We start from the raw sequence: 23,782 nt of genomic DNA on the forward strand, positions 1-23,782 counted from the left end.
TCTTAACTACTGCTTGTTCTGTGTACAGACTAAATAACATGGCGGAGAGGCTGTGCTGCCCCACTCGCTTCCCAATGAAATAATAAAAGCAGTAACCAAGTCGTTCATTGGTTTATAACGAGCCGCTGTTTGTAAGGGGAGACGCACCTTCGGTTGACTTCCTGGCTGGTAGTTGGCTGGCGATCACGCCATGTGAGTCAGTGGCCGTCTAACAATGGCGCCCACTCACCTTTCTTGTGCCGCCGGCGCCGACTGTCGTCTGTCACAGACAGCGGAAGATCGCGTGGCGTGACGTCACGTCTGTAATGGCGGCGCCGCAGCGTTCTGCCAGAACCACAGCAGCTGCCCAGTAGTCAACATGTGGGTGCCAGCTCTCCTGCTAATGATGGCCGCAGCCTCCGTCGCCGGAGAAATCGTCGAGTTCCTCCAGTGTCCCGATTACAGTAAGTGTCCACACATTCTTTCCTGCCCACCTTCTGCCTGCAATTCTTCCAGAAGAGAGTTATGCAGGTCATGCAGAAAGTTGAAAGACGTCCGTGGGGAGCTATACAAGTCTGAAGCCATTTAATTTTACTGGTAAACACTTTCTGGAGATCTGATTGTGTGATTCTCATGTATGCAGCTATTTCAGTTTTTAAGTCACAAAGCGTGTGTGGGCGATTGCTGTATCCTTCAGATTTTACTCCTCCCCAAAGAAATAAGTCTTGTGGATCGAGGGGACCACAGGTTTTTGAGCTGAAACATTCCCCCAAAAATCTCATAGAGTTAGCTGTCCGTCCAATAGTGTCATCTTGTTGAAATTGAGTGGTTGATTTCCTCTCCCTTTAGCTGGCCGGTCTATGCGTGGATCATTAAATAATATCGTTCACCGTTCGCGGTTTCTTCGAGAAATAAAGGTCCAATAGGGGCCGTCTCAATATTCCTACCCACACTCCTATTTTCTGATCGTGCAATGGCGTCTCAAGCACAGCATGGGGATTCTCCGTTCATCATATTCCTGTGTTTTGTTAGCGTCACCACAGAGGTGTAACAAGATCTAGTGTATAGAAAGTGAAGTCCAGAATATCAGTGGTATTCCTCTCAACAAAAGACTAAAACTATTTACAGTAACGGATTCGCTGTTCATGATCCGCGACTTTCAATTCATCCAACGCTGTCAGTTTATACAACAATAACTTCAATGTTTGCCTAACAGTTCTATGGCTGCTGTAAGCCCTTCTTAGTATTTTGCTAACTTGTACAACGCTTTTGCTGATCGCTGCTGCATATCGTAAGAAATATCCAACAGCATTTGTTCGGTTAGTTTATGTGGTCTTAGAGTTTTTTTTGTCATCTAACACGGAGCCTGTCTCTCGAAATTTCTTAAGTCGACGATCTGCACTAAATCTGTGTATTTATTGCCCTGTCGAACGAAACCCATGTTCAACAAGAAAAATATATTTCTGAATTGAAAGCACTACAATTTTAAAATAAACTGAACTTCTAAACATCACACAGTGCATTCAGTAGCTTTCACTAGTTGAACCAAACGGTCAAATACCAGACGACAGCAGAACAAATTAAAAAGCAATCGTTTTTCTATCAAAAAACAGTTCTGCTAACTTGTGTTCTGCCGTACTTCATTTCCTTCTTTCAACGTAATCCATATCTGTAGCCCATAGTCCAGTACATAGAGACTTTCTGAGAACATTGTACAAGATCTATGGGACGTTTTCTCATCAATGGGACGCAAAGTGTTGTTATTTAGTTTTCAGCAGGGCCGTAAATTGAATCTGACTGGTTTGCTGTAAACGTCAGTGTTCCGTAGGGATCTACTTTTCGTCCAATGCTTTTCTTAACAAGCCACGTGTCACAATCCATTCACCCGAAAACAGTGCTTCCCAGCTTTCTAGTGTATAAAATCTGCTGAAAATGGAATCCGATTCAGATTTTGAATTGTTATAATCTATATAATTATATAATCTATATAATTTTCGAATTTTTCCATTTAGGAGAGTGTGTGAACTTGAGCCAATTACAGTTTTACTTTCTTATCCTTCTTTTTTTCTTTTCAAAACTTCTTGATTAATTCATTGCATTTTTCTTCTTTTGCTTTGTCCAATTATTCCTTGCTGTTACTTTTTTTGAGACTTGTTCAATTTCTTTCTTTTATTTTATTTATGATTTGTTTTCAGCCCTTACTTTCTTCTTCTGAGATTTTCCATACTGTGGTTTCGGTGTGAGTTTCTCTGTTTATTTGGAGTCCATGTACTGTTTTCTTTTTCATAGCTAATTTGGAATCCCGTTTTACAGAACATTTCTTGGAGCCTACATACAACTAGTTTGGCTATATTTTTGCTGTTCGTTAATATAGCCACATCACCTGAAACACCAAGCATTTCACATTTTCTTTCTTTTCTTCTTTACACTTTGGAACTTTTGATGTGCTTTTCCCATTCCCTGATTACTTTTTTTCCTATACAATGTTGAACAAGAGAGACCATAAGCCATCTCCTTGTCATGTTCCTGTGTGAATTCCGAATGAGTTTGCAACCTCTCCAGTGAATTTCAGTTTCGAGACGGTTCTGAATGATGCCTCTAATCTTTCTATCGATTCCTGGCGTTCTAGGCTCTTAAACAACGTTTATCTTCAACAGGTACGGCAGCAACCTCGACACCTGTACTAACTGTGCTACACTGAACTTCTGCAAGAGATGACCTTGTATTTTACTTTGCGATCTTCTGAAGAGTTTAATAGCTGATATATTATTAACTGGCCTTTAATTATAACAAATCGTACCAAGATGGCGTGTTTTTCATGAATCTCAATGTTCTGTTGCCTTAGAGCGGCGCACTTCCATAATATGCGAATTACACCAGAAAAACAACTAAACACCCCAATACTTTAACCACCAATAAGGTGGTTCTCGTCACTTCGTTACAACAAATCGTACCAAAGACGAGGCGTTTTAGAGAGATCCACACTTCGCTGGTACTTAGAAACAACAAGTAGTCATAGGATGTAAGTTACAACAGAAAAACCCACCAAACACGGGCTTCAACTGAAAACGAGAAATACAATATGGCATAGCGCCAATTTCACTTGTGATGCAGATATCGTACTTGCGTCCTTGGTCCAACCTTTCGTAGCACGTCACCAAAATGTGCTTCACGCGAGGCAATGGCCCTTCAACGTGAAATAACGGGAACAACACACAACTCGTAAAGCTCCTGGTCATTGTACCGAATGTGGATGGCTTAAGGAAACATGCAACTGCTGGTCAGGTTAAAACTGTCTCACAGCTACATTGGAAACCATACCTAGGTAATGTGGCATGCGTAATTACCGTAATATACGGATCACTTCTTTCAGTTATGATAAATTTGAATTATTAACTCCGGTTAACTGCAATTAATATTTTTTGTGATTCGTGATGTGTATTTCTAATGTATCTGCCTTAATGTTGCAACTAAATAAATGCACTAGAAAAAGAAAGAATTAGAATAGTCTCTCCGTCTGAACAGGCCTCGGAACGCCCAACGGTACCGACCGACCGCCGTGTTATCCTCAGCGTGGGGCACCACTGGATGCGTTTTAGACATCAGTCTTCTGGCTGGTTTGGTGCGGCCCGCCACAAATTCCTCTCCTGTGCTAACCTCTACAGTTTTTGTCCTCTACAGCTCCCTCTAGTACCATGGAAGTCATTTCCTCATGTCTTAACAGATGTCCTATCTTCCTGTCCCTTCTCCTTATCAGTGTTTTCTACATATTCCTTTCCTCTCCAATTCTGTGTAGAACTTCCTAATTCCTTACCTTATCAGTCCACCTAATTTTCAACATTCGCCTGTAGCGCCACATCTCAAATACTTCGATTCTCTTCTCTTCCGGTTTCCCAATAGTCCATGTTTCACTACCATACAATGCCGTACTCCAGACGTACATTATCAGAAGTTTCTTCTTGATAATATTTGATATTAGTAGACTTGTCTTGGCCAGAAATGCTTTTTTTGCCATACCTAGTCCGCTTTTGATGTCCTCCTTGCTCCGTCCGTCATCGGTTATTTTACTGCCTAGGTAGCAGAATTCCTTCATCTACTTTGTGACCATCAAACCTGATGTTAAGTTTCTCGCTGTTCTCATTTCTACTACTTCTCATTACCTTTCTTCGATTTACTCTCAATCCATACTGTGTACTTATTAGAATGCTCATTCCGTTCAGCAGATCATGTAATTCTTCTTCACTTTCACTCAGGATAGCAATGTCATCAGCGGGTCGTATCATTGATATCCTTTCACCGTGAATTTTAATTCCACTCCAGAACTTTTCTTTTATTTCCATCATTGTTTCCTCGATGTACGGATTGAACAGTAGGGGAGAGAGGCTACATCCTTGTCTTACACCCTTTTTAATACGAGCACTTCGTTCTTGGTCGTTCACTCTTATTATTCCATCTTGGCTGTTGTGCATATTGTGTATGACCCGTCTCTACCTATAACTTACCCCTACTTTTTTCGGAATTTCAAACATCTTGCACCATTTTACACCGTCTAATACTTTTTCCAGGTCGACAAATACTGTGAACGTGTCTTGATTTTTCTTTAGTCTTGCTTCCATTATTAACGGCAGAATTGCCTCTCTCGTGCCTTTACTTTTCCTAAAGCCAAACTGATCGTTATGTAGTGCATCCTCAATTTTCTTTTCCATTATTCTGTATATTATTCTTGTAAGCGACTTGGGTACATGAGCTGTTAAGCTGAATGTGTGATAATTCTCGACTTGTTAGCTCTTGCCGTCTTCGGAATTGTGTGGATGATGGTTTTCCGAAAGTCAGATGGTATGTCGCCAGACTCATACATTCCACGCACCAACGTGAATAGTCGTTTTGTTGCCACTTGCCCCAATGATTTTAGAAATTCTGATGGAATGTTTTTTATCCCTTCTACCTTATTTGACCTTAAGTCCCCCAAAGATCTTTTAAATTCTGATTCTAATAATGGATCCCATTTCCTTTTCCTTCTTCTATCATATGTGACAAATCTTCCCCCACATAGACTTTCAATGTATTCTTTCCACCTATCGGCTCTCTCTTCTGCATTTAACAGTGGTTTTGACTTTCCTGTATGTTAAGTCTGTTTTTCCGTCAGTCATTTCTTTTTAGATATCTTCACATTTTTCCTGCAGTCATTTCGTCTTAGCTTCCCTGCACTTCCTGTTTATTTCATTCCTCAGCGATTTGTATTTCTGTGTTCCCGAGTTTCCCGGAACATTTTTGTGCTACCTCCTTTCATCAATCATCTGAAGTATTTGTTCTGTTCCCCACGGTTTTTTCGCAGTTACCTTCTTTGTACCTGTTTCCCTTCCGAACATCTGTGACGGCCTTTTTTAGAGATGTCCATTCTTCTTCAACTGTATTGCCTACTGAGCCATTCCTTATTGCAGTATCTATAGCCTTAGAGAACTTCAAGCGTATCTCGTCATTCCATAGTACTTCCGTATCCCACTTCTTTGCGTATTGATTCTTCCTAATGTCTTAAGCTTCAGCCTACTCTTCATCACTGCTACATGGTGATCTCAGTCTACATCTGCTCCTGGGTACTCCTTACAGTCCAGTATCTGATTTCGGAATCTCTGTCCGAACATGATGTAATCTGAAATCTTACCGTATCGCCCGGCCTTTCCCAAGTATACCTACTCCTCTTGTGATTCTTACACAGAGTATTCGCTATGATTAGGTGAAACTTGTTACGGAACTCTATTAGTCTTTCTCCTCTCTTATTCCCTGTTCTAAGCCCATATTCTCTTGTAACCTTTTCTTCTACTCCTTCCCATACAACTGAATTCCAGTCTCCCATGACTATTACATTTTCATTCCACTGAAGCAGGTAGCCGATTTCGGTTTATTGGTAGAATAATAGGAAAATGCTGTCAGTCTACAAAGGAGACTGCATACAGATAACTCGTGCAGCACATTCTGCAATATTGTTCAAGCGTGTGGGACTAACAGGAGATATTGAACGTGTACAGAGAAGGGCAGCACGAATAGTCACAGTTTTCTTTGATCCATGGAAGAGTGTCGAAGTCATGCTGAAGAAACTGAACTGGCAGACCCTTGAAGACAGACGTGAACTGTCCCAAGAAAGGCTACTTACAAAGTTTCAAGAACGAGCTTTAAATTATGACTCTAGGAATATACTACAGTACTGTATGTATCGCTCCCAGAGGGATTGTGAAGACAATATTACATTAATTACAGCATTTAGTCAGTCAATCTCCCCGCGCTTCGTACGTGAATGGAACGGGAAAAAAACCATAATAACTGGTACAGTGGGATGCGCCCTCTGCCACACACTTCGCAATGGTTCGCAGTGTGCAGATGTAGATGTAAAATAGATTACCCGCAGCCAGCTAGCCAGCAGACCAATAAATGTACGACATCTCTGAGCTATGCAACTAGGAAGTACCCTGTGTTAAACAGAACTCATATTTTTCTCAGTTTCGGTGCACATGGTGTCCAAGCTACTTCATTCTCCGAAAGTTGGTTGAGGAATTTTAAAATTCCTGTACGTCAACAAGTGAACGTTTTTAGGCGGGGGGAGAGGAGGAGAAGGAGGGATGGGTGAGATCCCCTCATTTTATATAACCTGCAGCGACTGGAGAAAGAAATCATTTCGTTTCTTTTTTGGATAACTCCCTTTCTGTGTCCTTATGGCCGCTTTAAGATAAAATCATTGAATCAGTTATTAATTATCGCAAACCATAACACAGTGTTTTGGAATTTGCCATTTTTTAAAAATCAAAGCTGTTACAAATACGAGTGTGTCTCGTCTTTGCTTCCCCTTGGTTGAGCGTCTTATTTATTGTAATACTTGAAATGATATTTAAATCGGCAGCCTAGCTGCAAACAGACGTTGATATACATCATTGGGGACATGTTGAAAATGCGTGCATCGACCGGGACTTGAACCCGTGATCTCCTGCTTACACGGCAGATGTTGTATCCATCTGCGCCTGCAGGGACGTATCCCTGGCACGCTCCCCGTGAGATCCACATTCCCAACATGTCCACACCACTATATTCGTAGTACGCCTTGTAGGTGTTTCCCCATCACATTACGCGGGGCAGATTAATCTACCAAGTCCCATACGAGTTGGGCCATAGCGTGAGGGTTCGCACAAGCAGATCAGTGGCTGGCTAGCCATATTTTATACACTCCTGGAAATGGAAAACAGAATACATTGTCACCGGTGTGTCGGACCCACCATACTTGCTCCGGACACTGCGAGAGGGCTGTACAAGCAATGATCACACGCACGGCACAGCGGACACACCAGGAACCGCGGTGTTGGCCGTCGAATGGCGCTAGCTGCGCAGCATTTGTGCACCGCCGCCGTCAGTGTCAGCCAGTTTGCTGTGGCATACGGAGCTCCATCGCAGTCTTTAACACTGGTAGCATGCCGCGACAGCGTGGACGTGAACCGTATGTGCAGTTGACGGACTTTGAGCGAGGGCGTATAGTGGGCATGCGGGAGGCCGGGTGGACGTACCGCCGAATTGCTCAACACGTGGGGCGTGGGGTCTCCACAGTACATCGATGTTGTCGCCAGTGGTCGGCGGAAGGTGCACGTGCCCGTCGACCTGGGACCGGACCGCAGCGACGCACGGATGCACGCCAAGACCGTAGGATCCTACGCAGTGCCGTAGGGGACCGCACCGCCACTTCCCAGCAAATTAGGGACACTGTTGCTCCTGGGGTATCGGCGAGGACCATTCGCAACCGTCTCCATGAAGCTGGGCTACGGTCCCGCACACCGTTAGGCCGTCTTCCGCTCACGCCCCAACATCGTGCAGCCCGCCTCCAGTGGTGTCGCGACAGGCGTGAATGGAGGGACGAATGGAGACGTGTCGTCTTCAGCGATGAGAGTCGCTTCTGCCTTGGTGCCAATGATGGTCGTATGCGTGTTTGGCGCCGTGCAGGTGAACGCCACAATCAGGACTGCATACGACCGAGGCACACAGGGCCAACACCCGGCATCATGGTGTGGGGAGCGATCTCCTACACTGGCCGTACACCTATGGTGATCGTCGAGGGGACACTGAATAGTGCACGGTACATCCAAACCGTCATCGAACCCATCGCTCTACCATTCCTAGACCGGCAAGGGAACTTGCTGTTCCAACAGGACAATGCACGTCCGCATGTATCCCGTACCACCTAACGTGCTCTAGAAGGTGTAAGTCAACTACCCTGGCCAGCAAGATCTCCGGATCTGTCCTCCAATGAGCATGTTTGGGACTGAATGAAGCGTCGTCTCACGCGGTCTGCACGTCCAGCACGAACGCTGGTCCAACTGAGGCGGCAGGTGGAAATGGCATGGCAAGCCGTTCCACAGGACTACATCCAGCATCTCTGCGATCGTCTCCATGGGAGAATAGCAGCCTGCATTGCTGCGAAAGGTGGATATACACTGTACTAGTGCCGACATTGTGCATGCTTTGTTGCCTGTGTCTATGTGCCTGTGGTTCTGTCAGTGTGATCATGTGATGTATCTGACCCCAGGAATGTGTCAATAAAGTTTCCCCTTCCTGGGACAATGAATTCGCGGTGTTCTTATTTCAATTTCCAGGAGTGTATATAACGGTAGTATCTGTTCTCGAAAGAACAGATACAATTCTTGGCTACCTTCTCAATTTTTTATATACTGATCAGTTTTATACTAACAGAGATACATTTTCTTTTATTCCAAGGAGAGATTGCACATTTAGCACTTAGAACGTGTTCCATTTCCACTCTCCAAATGCTTTTAGGAATTCAAGAAAAATCTGCTCGGGCGTGACTGCCTCGATCCAGTGCTTTCAGGGTGTCACGTAAGAAAAGCGAGAGATGGGTTTCTGAAGATTGATGTTTTTGCAGTTCATGTTGGTTGGCATGGAGGTCGTCGCTCTTTTCGAGATACATTACGTTTGAGCTAAGAACATGGGCTAAGATTATATTACCAATGGATGTCTGAGATATTGGACTGTTGTTTTGTGGATCACTTCTGCTATCCTTTTCGTAAACGAATGAAACCAATGCTCTCTTCCACCCACTGGGCACAACTTTTCGTCCGAGGTATCTATGGTATTTTATGGTAAAAGAGAGGATAACTCAGCCACAGATTCTGCGTAGTTTCCGATCGGGATTCCATCGATCCTTGGAGCTTTGTTGAATTTTAGTGACAATACTAATTTATTTCACTAATCAACCCACTCTGAAATATTTATGAAAGTGTAGAAGCCCGTGCGTGTTGTGAAACCGGACGTATTCCCTGTTGTGTACGGTCTGTGATGCCGCTCAGATCTCGTGTAATGGGCCATCCTTAAGGACCAGTTAAGAAATTTGAGGGGCCGTCCTCGCCACGACCACAGCAGTGGGCGGAAGCTCTGGTCAAAGGGCTAGTCGGACTCCCTTAATTGCTCCTAATGGGGCGGATATAATTCAAGTTTCGGCCGAGAGGCCCGGCGTCTCACGTTGTATTGAAGGCCCCTTTGTGCTCTAAATAGCCAGGTAGTGACCTAAGGAACCCTTATGTATTAAAAGGGTGGTTACCATTTTGTACACACAGTGGAAATATCCTGAAGCGTGAAAGAAATTGATATAGCCACGCGTATTCCAATACAGAGAATACGGCGCTGCGATCGGCAACGCATATTTAAGACAAGTGTCTGGCGCAATTGTTACATCGGTTACTGCTGCTACAATGGCAGGTTATTAACATTTAAGTGAGTTTGAACGTGGTGTTATAGTCAGCGCACGAGCGATGGGACAAAGCATCTCCGAGGTAGCGATGAAATGGCGATTTCTCGTACGACCATTTCACAGGTGTAGCGTGAATATCCGGAATACGGTATGACATCAAATCTGTGACATCACTACGGCCGGAAAAAGATACTGCAAGAACGGGACCAAGGACTACTGAAGAGAATCGTTGAACGTGACATAAGTGCAACCTTCCGCAAATTGCTGCAGATTTCAATGCTGGGCTATCAACAAGTGTCAGAGTGTAAAGCATTCAACGAAACATCAATGATATGAGCTTTCAACATAGAGACTGGACTGTTGATGATTGGAAACAAGTTACTTGGTTGGATGAGTCTCGTTTCAAATTGTATCGAACGGATGGATGTGTACCACCTGGAGACAACCTTATCAATCCATAGACCCTGCATGTGAGCAGGGGACTGTTCTAGATGGCGGAGGCTCTGTAATGGTGTGGGCCGTGTGCAGGTGGAGTGATATGTGACGCTTGATGCGTCTAGATACGACTCTGACAGGTGACACGTAAGCGAGCCTGCATCCGTTCATGTCCATTGTGCATTCCGACGTGCTTGGGCAATTCCAGCAGAACAATGCGACACCCTACACTTTCCGGATTGCTACAGAGTGGCTCCAGGAACACTATTATGAGTTTAAACACTTCCGCTGCTGGCCACCGAACTCCCCAGACATCAACATTATTGAGCACCTCTGGGATGCCTTGCAACATGCTGTCCACGCCCTCGCACTCTCACGGATTTATGGACAGCTGTAGTGGCGGTTACGTAGGGGGCAAGGGAGGCACTGGACAGGTTCAGTTCAATAGTGCTTTGAAACTGCCTTTCCATTTGTCTGAATTACTTTAAAGTGGTAGTTTGTATGTGTGTGTAAAACCACCGATCGTGAGTGTAGAAGCTTCTGGCACTGTATCCCTTACGAGATAGCTTTTTGAAACCACACATGCGATTGTGTAGGTTAGGGTCCCAGCTATTATCATACCCCGAAATAGTTTATCTCGGTGGGCAGTCGTTTACTAGTAATGTACAAGAATGTCCTGTGATCCACTACACGATTGCTTTTGTGATTGTGTGGATCATAGGAAATTCTTGATCATTACGCGTCAACAACAGCGATAATGCTTGTTTTACTACTGGCTCTTTTTGATTTCATGTTGACTACGGAACTGATACGAAATTAATAAGAACAAGCACCATTGTTCAACATGAAGCTATCAATTTCGCGAATCCTATAAGCTTTTATTACGCCCGTGTCTCAGTTTTCATTTTCGTAGACTTACAATACTTGGCAGTTGACAACTGGTGTGGCGACCAATTGATAGCTCTGTCAACGTATCTTGGATCACACATTCACATGGGAGCGCAATGTAAGCCCGATTCCCGCCTCCCCTTACATTGTCCGTTATAATACGGCACACAATGTGCTGGGAGTCGATAGGACGAGATTGTTCGTTTCCTTCCTTCCCCGTAGCCCCCTCAGGATTCATTCTTCTTGTTCTGATCTGGTTTATCAGGGATGGCTTATCGGGTACTCAATATCGATACCCAGTAGCACGCAACACCGATATTGTAGTTATCGATACGGTCTATTAATCAAGTAAGAAATATCGATGTCTCGATATACAGAGCCAAAAATTTCGTTTTAAAATTCAGGTTAATTTGCGCGATTTATTTTAAACTTTGGGAAGTGGGCTTTATAAATTAATAAACGATTAAGGAAAACTGAATTTAATCACAGGTACGTTATTTCACATATAAACCTTAGAAAAAAATAAAGACGTCGTACTACAGCATATGAAACAGACAGTAAAACAATCGAAATAGAGATAACGTAAATGAAAAAAATATTGATCCCAAAACTTATTTTCTAAAGAACTTAAGAAATTTAGTTTGTTGTCATGTTCCGCTCTTATCTACTTCTTTGAGCAGAAATCCCTTCACCATCTTTTGAAAATAGTCTTTCTGCTGGAACCGAAGTCCCTACAACAGAGAAATAACCCCTAGCTTTCTGGTACAGACGGGAACTAGGTTGAGATACTTCCCTTCAGACTGTGAATGACTTATCAGCTAACCGTCCAGGGGGTGGTATTCATAAAAGTACCCATAATTGTGCAGAACTGTCTTCAATGTTTAGAGTGATTCTATTCTAAATTTCAGCTTCCAAATTTCTAATTCTACTGCCAACCTTACTATTGAATGAGAGGAGGATACGAAAATACATGACTGATACAGTCAAAATTTCTCTAAGTCCGTTTTTATGTTTTAAATATTTCAGTATTAAAAAGAAAGTAGAGCTGAGTTTTCTGGGTTACGAGTTAGATGATATTAATAGTAATATCCGGATACATCACCACACATCGATATATCGGCTGGACAAATATCGATAAAATGTTGCGTAATTAATTCCGTTATACTGTATCTACATTCCGATATATCGATGTACGGTATCGCAACCCTAGACTGTATAAGGAAGGTAGCAGACGTGATCCACAAAGATACTCTCCAATATCCTTGACATTAATTTCTTGTAGAAACTTGGAACATATTCTGAATTCAAACGTATGAAGTATCTCGAACGGAATGATCTCCTCCATGCCAACCAGCTTGGACTCCGGAAACGCAGGTTATGCCAAATCCAACTCTCAATTTTCTCACATGACACACTGAAACCCATGGATAAAGGCAGTCATTTGGATGCAGTATTTTTCTGTTTCTAGAAAGTATTTGACTCAGTACCTCATCTACTCTTATTATCAAAAGTACGATCGAATGGGGCAGCAAGCGAAATTTGTGACTGAATCGAGAACATTTTGGTAGGGAGGACGCAGTAAGTAATGTTGGATGGGAAGTCATTAACAGATCTAGAAGTTACTTTGGGTGCGCCCCAGGGAAGTGTTTTGGGTCCTTACCGCTCCTGATGTATATTAACTCCCGCCAAACCAACATATTTTCAATAAACTGTATTACCAAAGAGGTGGGATGGTAATTTATTACCCACCCAGAAATTTAAAAAAAAAATGTTAGTTGTAGTTGACTTATATTACCAAATACTTTGTAAAGAGGTTCTGAGTTGAAGGTACGATCCAGAACTTGAAAATATCTCTTACATCACTCTTAGCAGTATCAACATACTTTCAGTAATGTGTGCTAACTACCAAGGGGCTGGTGTACTTTGGGAGCACCACAAAAGAAATTTTTTAAATTCAAATTTTGTTAATTATTGTTTGCTCACAACACACTTCTTAAACTCATAATGATGTGTAAATAGGGACATGGACCTGAAAATACCGAATAGAACATTCATTAATGTGCTAATAGTAAAGTGCAGGACCGTCTATAGAAAGGTCTCAGAAGTGCTCTCATTATAAACGGTCACAAGGCCCATACAGTACTAGGGGCAGAAAGTTGGCTGAAACCAGACGTAAACAGTAATGAAATCCTAAACTCAGATTGGAATGTATACCGCAGAGACAGGCTGGACAGCAAAGGGGGAGGCGTGTTTATAGCGATAAGAAGTGAAATAGTATCGAAGGAAATTGACCGAGATCCGAAATGTGAAATAATTTGGGTGAAGGTCACGGTTAAAGCAGGCTCAGACATGGTAATTGAATGTCTCTATAGGCCCCCTGGCTAAGCAGCTGTTGTGGCTGAGCACCTGAAGGATAATTTGGAAAATATTTCGAGTAGATTTCCCCACCATGTTATAGTTCTGGGTGGAGATTTTAATTTGCCGGATATAAACTGGGGGACTCAAACGTTCATAACGGGTGGCAGGGACAAAGAATCCAGTGAAATATTTTTAAGTGCTTTATCTGAAAACTACCTTGAGCAGTTAAACAGAGAACCGACTCGTGGCGATAACATATTAGACCTTCTGGTGACAAACATACCCGAACTATTTGAATCAGTTAATGCAGAACAGGGAATCAGGGATCATAAAGCGGTTACGGCATCGATGATTTCAGCCGTAAATAGAAATATTAAAAAAGTAGGAAGATTTTTCGGTTTAGCAAAAGTGACAAAAAGCAGGTTTCAGAGTACCTGATGGCTCAACACGAAAGTTTTGTCTCAAGTACAGATAGTGTTGAGGATACGTGGACAAAGTTCAAAACCATCTTACAATATGTTTTAGATGAGTATGTGCCAAGCAAGATCGTAAGAGATGGAAAAGAGCCACCGTGCTACAACAACCGAGTTAGAAAACTGCTGCGGAAGCAAAGGGAACTTCACAGCAAACATAGCCAAAGCCTTGCAGACAAACAAAAATTACGCGAAACGAAATGAAGTGTGAGGAGGGCTATGCGAGAGGCGTTCGATGAATTCGAAAGTAAAGTTCTATGTTCTGATTTGGCAGAAAATCCTAAGAAATTTTGGTCTAACGTCAAAGCGGTAGGTGGATCAAAACAAAATGTTCAGACACTCTGTGACCAAAATGATACTGAAACAGAGGATGACAGACTAAAGGCCGAAATACTAAATGTCGCTTTCCAAAGATGTTTCACACAGTTGACAAAATGGTAGATATCGAAATAGACGACAGAGGGATAGAGAAACAATTAAAATCGCTCAAAAGAGGAAAGGCAGCTGGACCTGATGGGATACCAGTTCGATATTACTCAGAGTACGCGAAGGAACTTACCCCCCTTCTTGCAGCGGAGTACCGTAGGTCTCTAGAAGAGCGTAACTTTCCAAAGGATTGGAAAAGGGCACAGGTCATCCCCGTTTTCAAGAAGGGACGTCGAACAGATGTGCAGAACTATAGACCTACATCTGTAACGTCGATCAGTTGGAGAATTTTGAAACACGTATTATGTTCGAGTATTTCTGGAGACTAGAAATCTACTCTGTAGGAATCAGAATGGGTTTCGAAAAAGACTGTCTTGTGAAACCCAGCTCGCGCTATTCGTCCACGAGATTCAGAGGGCCATAGACACGGGTTCACAGGTAGATACCGTGTTTCTTGACTTCCGCAAGACGTTCGATACAGTTCCACACACTCGTTTAATGAACAAAGTAAGAGAATATGGACTATCAGAACAATTGTATAATTGGATTGAAGAGTTCCTAGATAACAGAACGCAGCATGCCATTCTTAACGAAGAGAAGTCTTCCGAAGTAAGAGTGATTTCAGGTGTGCTGCAGAGGAGTGTCATAGGACCGTTGCTATTCACAATATACATAAAGGACCTTGTGGATGACATCGGAAGTTCACTGAGGCTTTTTGTAGATGATGCTGTGGTGTATCGAGAGGTTGTAACAATGGAAAATTGTACTGAAATGCAGGAGGATCTGCAACGAATTGACGCGTGGTGCAGGGAATGGCAATTGAATCTCAATGTAGACAAGTGTAATGTGCTTCGAATACATAGAAAGATAGATCCCTTATCATTTAGCTACAAAATAGCAGGTCAGCAACTGGAAGCAGTTAATTCCATAAATTATCTGGGAGTACGCATTAGGAGTGATTTAAAATGGAATGATGATATAAAGTTGATCGTCGGTAAAGCAGATGCCAGACTGAGATTCATTGGAAGCATCCTAAGGAAATGCAATCCGAAAACAAAAGAAGTAGGTTACAGTACACTTGTTCGCCCACTGCTTGAATACTGCTCAGCAGTGTGGGATCCGTACCAGATAGGGTTGATAGAAGAGATAGAGAAGATCCAACGGAGAGCAGCGCCCTTCGTTACAGGATCATTTAGTATTCGCGAAAGCGTTACGGAGATGATAGATAAACTCCAGTGGAAGACGCTGCAGGAGTGGCGCTCAGTAGCTCGGTACGGGCTTTTGTTAAAGTTTCGAGAACATACCTTCACCGAAGAGTCAAGCAGTATATTGCTCCCTCCTACGTGTATCCCGCGAAGAGACCATGAGGATAAAATCAGAGAGATCAGAGCCCACGCAGAAGCATACCGACAATCCTTATTTCCACGAATTTATACGTGACTGGAATAGAAGGGAGAACCGGTAGAGGTACTCAGGGTACCCTCCGCACACACCGTCAGGTGGCTTGCGGAGTATGAATGTAGATGTAGATTGCGAAAAGTCGCGTTTACTACTAGTGAAAAATTTAAAACATTTATGGAATCTAGTACAACGTTTAATTTTTAAATATAAACTACCTGACAAGATAACAATGTATTTGCGAAAGGTTGGCATGGTGTACCCACCATCCCAACGCTTTGCGTATTGCGAGGGTTAACTATCTTGCAGACAATATTAATAGTAACCTCCATTTATGGAATCTAGTACAACGTTTAATTTTTAAATATAAACTACCTGACAAGATAACAATGTATTTGCGAAAGGTTGGCATGGTGTACCCACCATCCCAACGCTTTGCGTATTGCGAGGGTTAACTATCTTGCAGACAATATTAATAGTAACCTCCCACTTTTCACAGTTGATGCAGTTATGCATACCAAGTAATGTCTGAAAGTAAGTGCACATATATTCAATCAGATCTTGATAGAATTTCAAAATGGAGCAAGGACTGACAAGTTGCTTTAAATGTTTAGAAATGTGAAATTGCTGACTTCACAAAATGAAAAAAATGAAAAACGTAATACCCAATGAATATGTGACCAATCACAGTAGGAATCCGTCAACTCATAAAAATACCTGGGTGTAACACTTTGTAGGGATATGAAATGGAACGATCACCTACGCCAAGTCGAGGATTGAAAATGTGGCAGACTTCGGTTTATAGATAGGATACTAGCGAAACACAGTCCATCTACAAAGGAGATTGCTAACAAATCACTCATGCGACCCATCCTAGAATACTGTTCAAGTGTCACTTGGAATCGTCAACATCGGAATCCCCGTCCGTACCTCGATATCGTTCGTAGGTCGGACTACCGTTTCAAGAACCGGCTTTATATGATGGCTCTAGGAATGTACTACAGCCCCCACATATCGTTCCCGTAGGGATCGTGAAGGCAAAATTAGATTAATTACACCACACACAGAGACATTTAAAACGACCATTCTTGCCGCGCTCCACACAAGAGTAGAACGGGAAGAAGCTTCAGTAACTGGTACAATGGGGACATAACCCTAACCATGCACTTCACAGTGGGTTGCAGGGTGCGGATGTAGATGTTGATGTAGATGGTACTCTTAGAGCTAAAACTAGAAGTGAAAGGTCTTAAGAAAGCAGCATGTTTGTGGAGACAAATATAAACCAGTTCAAATCAAAATTTTTTGTCATGTTACAAGGCTCATATAATCAAAGAGATTGTAATGTAGGTGACTCGTCACATTATAAGTCTCTCTTCTTCTGCAGTGAACAGTCCGATGGGCAGTTGGCATCAGTTTGGCACCAGATCTCCACTCTTTCCTGTTCCCATGTCATTTCTTACTGAAACCTGGTGGTCAAGGGAAGGCAGGATTCGGGTACTATTGTGGTCGGGGCCGTAATCAGTTAGTATTGGTTGCCTTTTACAGTTACACACCTTTATTTTTAAAACAGTAATTCCAGACTCAACCATAAATAAAAAATAACACACGTTATAAATGAAGGAATGAACAACTGTGTAAATAATAGTGTTTTCAGTGTGTTATAATTCAGCAAATCACCATAAAATACAGACACAAATAGCGTTAAAAAAAGCAAATGTGGTCACAGCTGAAGACCTTACACGCCAAGAATGGCAATAAATTAATAATGTTTAAGAACTCGCTGCAATTTACAACTTACAGGTGTTGAAATAATAAAAGATAAGTGGCCACTAACACAGCAGAAGGTATCATACGCCAGGAATGGCTGTAAATAAGGTTTTAAGGCTTGTATTGTATTGTATGTTAACCGGGGACCCAGAAACGACGGAGAGGCTCCGTCCCCGCCGCAGCCGCAGTGGTCCACAACCCCGCGACGACTACCGCAGTCCACTTCACCCCTCCGCCGCCCCTCACAGAACCCAGGATTATTGTGCGATTCGGCCCCCGGTGGACCTCCCACGGAACGTCTCACACCAGACGAGTGTAACCCCCTATGTTTTGAAACGTTTCACAAATCACTTACCTCACAAAAATCTTCGTTACTCGGACTACTGCAAACTAGCCACAGGCTGCACACAGCACAGCCAGTGATTTTCATACAGAGGTGGCGTTACCAATACAAAAACCTAAACAGCCTACTTAACAGTTTGCGTGGTAGAGTAATGGTGGTGTACGCGTACGTGGAGAACTCGTTTGCGCAATAATCGTCGACATAGTGTAACAGAGGCGGAATAAGGCATTCGCCTAGGAAGATTGAAAACCGCCTAAAAACCATCCACAGACTGGCCGGTTCACCGGACTTCGACACAAATCCGCCGGGCGGATTCGTGCCGGGGACCAGACGCTCCCTCTCACCCAGAAAGCCGTGCGTTAGACCGCACGGCCAACCGGGCAGGCTTTTAAGGCTTACTGCTAAAATACAAATACCAAATTATTTTTTCAAAGCAAATGACCACAATCATGGTTGAAGACCTTACACGCCAGGAACGGCAGTAATATAAAAAAAATTTGAAACCTGCTGTAAAACAGCAAATACAATAGCAAAAGTTAATTTAAAAAAACACAAGCAACTGATCCAGACGGTGTTCCAGGAATCGACCTCTGAGAAGGTCCGGCAACAAACTTTCGCCAGCGATGAGATAGGCAGCCAAGAGTTGAATTCACTTCACAAGATGGTAACTCAGACTAGTGGCAATCTAATGAATGACCAATGATAATCTTGCTGAAGCTACCTGACGTCCGATAAACCAAATGCAACGGTGGAACAATACGCCAAAGTCGGAACCGGCACTCTGCACTACGTCCCCAGAATACTGTGTTTAGAGTGTCCGGAACGAGAAAGGAGAAACTACCAGATTTCTGTCCGATTCTACAAACCCGAAAATCTGAGCAAACAAGTCACAGTACAGAACACCAGACGAACTAACAGTAACTGAAACCCCACTCGATTTGTGTGCGAGGCAAAACCGAAATCTAACCAGCCAGAACCAGCAACCACACGTCACTGCGGAAACAATTGCAAAGCGAGCCAAAACCAAGTACCAAATGAGTGACATCAAATTGATTACGCACACAAACGCACACTGTACCCACTGTGATAACTCTGTCGACGGTTAGCAGAAACAAACAAACAAATCCCGTCCCTGCCTTTTTAATTCATAGTTTAGTAACCACACAGTCTAATCACTGAGCCAAGTGCTTTTAAGACGGTAGGGTCCTCGAGTACTAAGCGGTACGCAGATCCACCAAACTGCACATGACGGCGCGATGATAATCGGTCACAACACCACATACGTACTACGGGGCCCACACGGGACTAACTCCGCTCTACTTGGATTGAAATGTTTTCATCTTAATGCTTGCTGGATCCGGTCTAAGACGAGGTCGTGCACCCTTGTGACCACAGCCCTTCCATCCAGCAGACCATGCGTGCAGCCAACGGTCCCAGCGTGTTTTTGCACTGCGCGGACCTGGCTCCTTCTGAGTCCCCAACCAAACTGGCCCTCTCACACGACCCGGAAAAACAACGACGTTGCCCCAAAGATAGGGCAATAGTTACTAAATATCGATAACCGCTGCTGCTGCCACTAATGGACAGGCAACGCTTGTGAAACCGAGTGGCGCCAGTCAACACGAGAAGAATACAAAGAACCGCAACCATGCCAACTAAACGATACCGTCCGGCCTGCAACAGCACCAACGCGAGCCACACCACGGCTCACTTACAGTCCACATATTTCATAACTTGGTCTATTGTAGCATAGTCATGGTATTGCTTTATCTGTCTTTCCATTAACATACCCATCTTCTATAGTGACCAGGAATCCCTCATGGCTCGTTAAGTGGACACTGTGTTGCACCCTTTTTTTGACAGCTGCCTTTCACTAACTTATCTTCTCACCCGCCTTTTAAAGTACCTATTGATCGTAACCACATCAGTGGACTTTATTCCTATAGAGCGTCTGTAACACCGCATCTTGAAAGAAATTAGTGCCATAACATGCTACACTCCAAATACACTCCTGGAAATGGAAAAAAGAACACATTGACACCGGTGTGTCAGACCCACCATACTTGCTCCGGACACTGCGAGAGGGCTGTGCAAGCAATTATCACACGCACGGCACAGCGGACACACCAGGAACCGCGGTGTTGGCCGTCGAATGGCGCTAGCTGCGCAGCATTTGTGCACCGCCGCCGTCAGTGTCAGCCAGTTTGCCGTGGCATACGGAGCTCCATCGCAGTCTTTAACACTGGTAGCATGCCGCGACAGCGTGGACGTGAACCGTATGTGCAGTTGACGGACTTTGAGCGAGGGCGTATTAGGGCATGCGGGAAGCCGGGTGGACGTACCGCCGAATTGCTCAACACGTGGGGCGTGAGGTCTCCCACAGTACATCGATGTTGTCGCCAGTGGTCGGCGGAAGGTGCACGTGCCCGTCGACCTGGGACCGGACCGCAACGACGCACGGATGCACGCCAAGACCGTAGGATCCTACGCCCCAACATCGTACAGCCCGCCTCCAGTGGTGTCGCGACAGGCGTGAATGGAGGGACGAATGGAGACGTGTCGTCTTCAGCGATGAGAGTCGCTTTGCCTTGGTGCCAATGATGGTCGTATGCGTGTTTGGCGCCGTGCAGGTGAGCGCCACAATCAGGACTGCATAAGACCGAGGCACACAGGGCCAACACCCGGCATCATGGTGGGGGAGCGATCTCCTACACTGGCCGTACACCTCTGGTGTACGTCGAGGGGACACTCAATAGTGCACGGTACATCCAAACCGTCATCGAACCCATCGTTCTACCATTCCTAGACCGGCAAGGGAACTTGCTGTTCCAACAGGACAATGCACGTCCGCATGTATCCCGTGCCACCCAACGTGCTCTAGAAGGTGTAAGTCAACTACCCTGGCCAGCAAGATCTCCGGATCTGTCCCCCATTGAGCATGTTTGGGACTGGATGAAGCGTCAACTCACGCGGTCTGCACGTCCAGCACGAACGCTGGTCCAACTGAGGCGCCAGGCGGAAATGGCATGGCAAGCCGTTCCACAGGACTACATCCAGCATCTCTACGATCGTCTCCATGGGAGAATAGCAGCCTGCATTGCTGCGAAAGGTGGATATACACTGTACTAGTGCCGACATTGTGCATGCTCTGTTGCCTGTGTCTAAGTGCCTGTGGTTCTGTCAGTGTGATCATGTGATGTATCTGACCGCAGGAATGTGTCAATAAAGTTTCCCCTTCCTGGGACAATAAATTCACGGTGTTCTTATTTCAATTTCCAGGAGTGTACATTGAGGCAACAAAAAAAGTAATGAGGTGCTTCTTAATATCGTGTCGGACCTATTTTTGCCCAGCATAGTGCAGCAGTTCGACGTGTCACGAACTCAAGAAGTCGTTGCAAAACCCCTACACAAATACTGAGCCATGCTGTCTCTACAGCCTCCTATAATTGCTGGTGCAGTATTTTATGCACGAACTGACCTCTCGATTATGTCCCATAACTGTTCAATGGCATTCGTGGCGGGTGAACTGCGTGGGACATGTCATTCACTCGAAGTGCCCACAATGTTCTTCAAACCAATCGCAAAAAATCCTGGCCTGGTGACATCGCGCATTGTCGTAGGAACATGAGGTCCAGCAATGGTTACAAATGGTCTCTAGCTGAATATCATCATTTAGAGTCAATGATCGGTACTGTTCGACCAGAGGAGTAGTAGGGAGTTGGCGGCGTCAGCACAATTTCGGTATCAAATTGACATGCAAATTAATTTCATTGATCAATTAGTCACCCACACCCACGCCGACCACGCCCACTCCGGCCCCTGGATGATTTCAGATGTTTTCTCAGCTGCACATGTGCCCCAGACCCCTCCTCCTCCTCCTCCCCCTCCCTCCACCCCCAACCTACACTATAGGCAGGAATTTCGAATTTTGGCGGAAACTTCGAATTTTGCGGGAATTACGAATATTAGTGGGAATGTCTTCGTCCCAGGACTGCGCTGACATCCCAACCCACTCCCCACCCGGAAATTTGCGGGAAATTAAAATTGGCGGTGCCCTTTCCAGGGCTCAAACCCCGGTTCTCCTGGGCGGTAAGCCCAAGAGTACCCCCCTATCGTAAATAAACCACCAGAGGTTCTTGGAATTGACGGGAAAATTAACATTGGCGGTACCCTTTCTGGGATACAGAAACTGATTCTACTCGGTGGAAAGCCCAAGTGCTCGCTCAACACATGTAAACTGTCCAGATGAGGGAGAAGAGGGTTAGGTTAGTGTTCTTTGTTTATTTTTGGTTGCGGAACTGATTTAAAGATCGATCCTAATTACGTAATTGATCACATAGATCGGACCTAATTACACAACCATATGCATAGTGCTACATAAGGATGGCATAATATCGCAATACAACTCAAAAACTAACGATACCATACAACTGGTGTTATCATGCTGGGAAACAAATTCGCAATACCAATCGAAACTATAGACACACTCAAAACTCTACCCTTCATCTACAAGCAGGCGTGAAAAAGGGTGGGGTGTAAGGTAGCACCATTATTCTTTCTGACAGCAAATACGTTCAACTGACAGGATTATAGCGTTGGACAAATCGGATGTGAAAAGTTATATTATACGTGTATCACAAGGAATCGATGCTTTAAGAAAGTAGTTGTTCATTTTACAGTTTATCACCTCAGTTTATCGTAGAGAAACCTGCAAGGAGGATGTATGTCATGCACTGGAAATATTTAGACCATCATCAGTTATTTCACGCCCAAATAGCAAAACTCTTCTGCTACTTTAAGTGTCTCATTTCCTAATCTAATTCCCTCAGCATAACCTGATTTAATTAGATTTCACTCCATTATCCTCGTTTTGCTGATGTTGATGTTCATCTTATATCCTCCTTCCAAGACACTGTCCACTCCGTTCATCTGCTCTTACATGCTCCTTGCTGTCCCTGACAGAATTACAATGTCATCGGCAAACCTCACGGTTTCCATTTCTTCTCCCTGGACCTTAATTCCTACTTCAAATTTTTCTTTTGTTTCCTTTATTGGTTGCTCAATATGTAGATTGAACGACTTTGGGGATAGGCTAAAACCCTGTCTCATTCCTTTACAAGCCACTGCTTCTCTTTCATGCCCCTCAACTCTTAAAACTGCCATCTGGTTTCTGCACCTTTCGTTCCCTGTATTTTACCCCTGCCAGCTTTAGAATTTGAAACAGAGTATTTCAGTCAACATTGTCCAAAGCTTTCTCCAAGTCTACAAATGCTATAAACGTAGGTTTGCCTATCCTTAATATATATTCTGAGAATTCATAGGGTCACTGTTGCCTCGCGAGTTCCTACATTTCTCCGGAATCCAAAATTGATCGTCCCCAAATTTTTATATTTTCTCCTTTCATCGATTAAACTCAATATCCCATGTGTTGCCCAAGGATTTCTACAAGTCCTCGTCTTTTTATGTACTTCATCCTCTGCTGCCTTCTCTATTTCATATTTAACGCTAAATCTATATACCATTTATCTTATATAAGAGTTCAAAGAAAACAAACTCTTTTTTTTCATCCAATGTTCAGTTATTCACTAATGTTGATGTTGAGTGGGGAAGGCGAGGTACTAATATGCGATTGCACTCAGACCTATTGCCCTCAGAAACGCTGGGCTTGTGCAAATTTTAATGGCTTATCAGTGGAAAGCGTCCACCTAAGTCACATGAAAGATTCCGAGTGTGCAGAGAGCGCGAGAAGTCCCCTTACCACTGTAACCTCTGATTAGTATCAAACATTATTATGCAGGTTACTTCTTATCAACTGATGAAATCAGTTGTTGGAATTCATATTTACATGTTTTCGCAGTCACAGACAAGTTCTAATTTGTAGCTTCGGTAGATGTGAACGGTCATAGTAACAGAACTAGTGACAAATGAGTGGGTGCACGAACGACAACACACAGGGCGGACAATGAAACAGATTAC

General features: G+C 43.9%; 1 protein-coding gene across 1 annotated transcript in view; it reads left to right on the plus strand.

Annotated features, from left to right (window-relative positions):
* The first annotated feature begins 271 nt into the window (after positions 1 to 271).
* The window catches only part of LOC126292277 (MD-2-related lipid-recognition protein-like), a 58,454-nt gene continuing 34,943 nt past the window's right edge, over positions 272 to 23,782 (plus strand). Inside the window, exon 1 of the mRNA XM_049986184.1 lies at positions 272 to 443. Coding sequence (XP_049842141.1) covers positions 359 to 443 — 85 coding nt within the window. The 5' untranslated portion in view covers positions 272 to 358. The remainder of the gene's footprint in view (positions 444 to 23,782) is intronic.

The sequence above is a fragment of the Schistocerca gregaria genome, chromosome 9, assembly GCF_023897955.1.
Source record: "Schistocerca gregaria isolate iqSchGreg1 chromosome 9, iqSchGreg1.2, whole genome shotgun sequence".
In the NCBI taxonomy this organism is placed as follows: domain Eukaryota; kingdom Metazoa; phylum Arthropoda; class Insecta; order Orthoptera; family Acrididae; genus Schistocerca; species Schistocerca gregaria.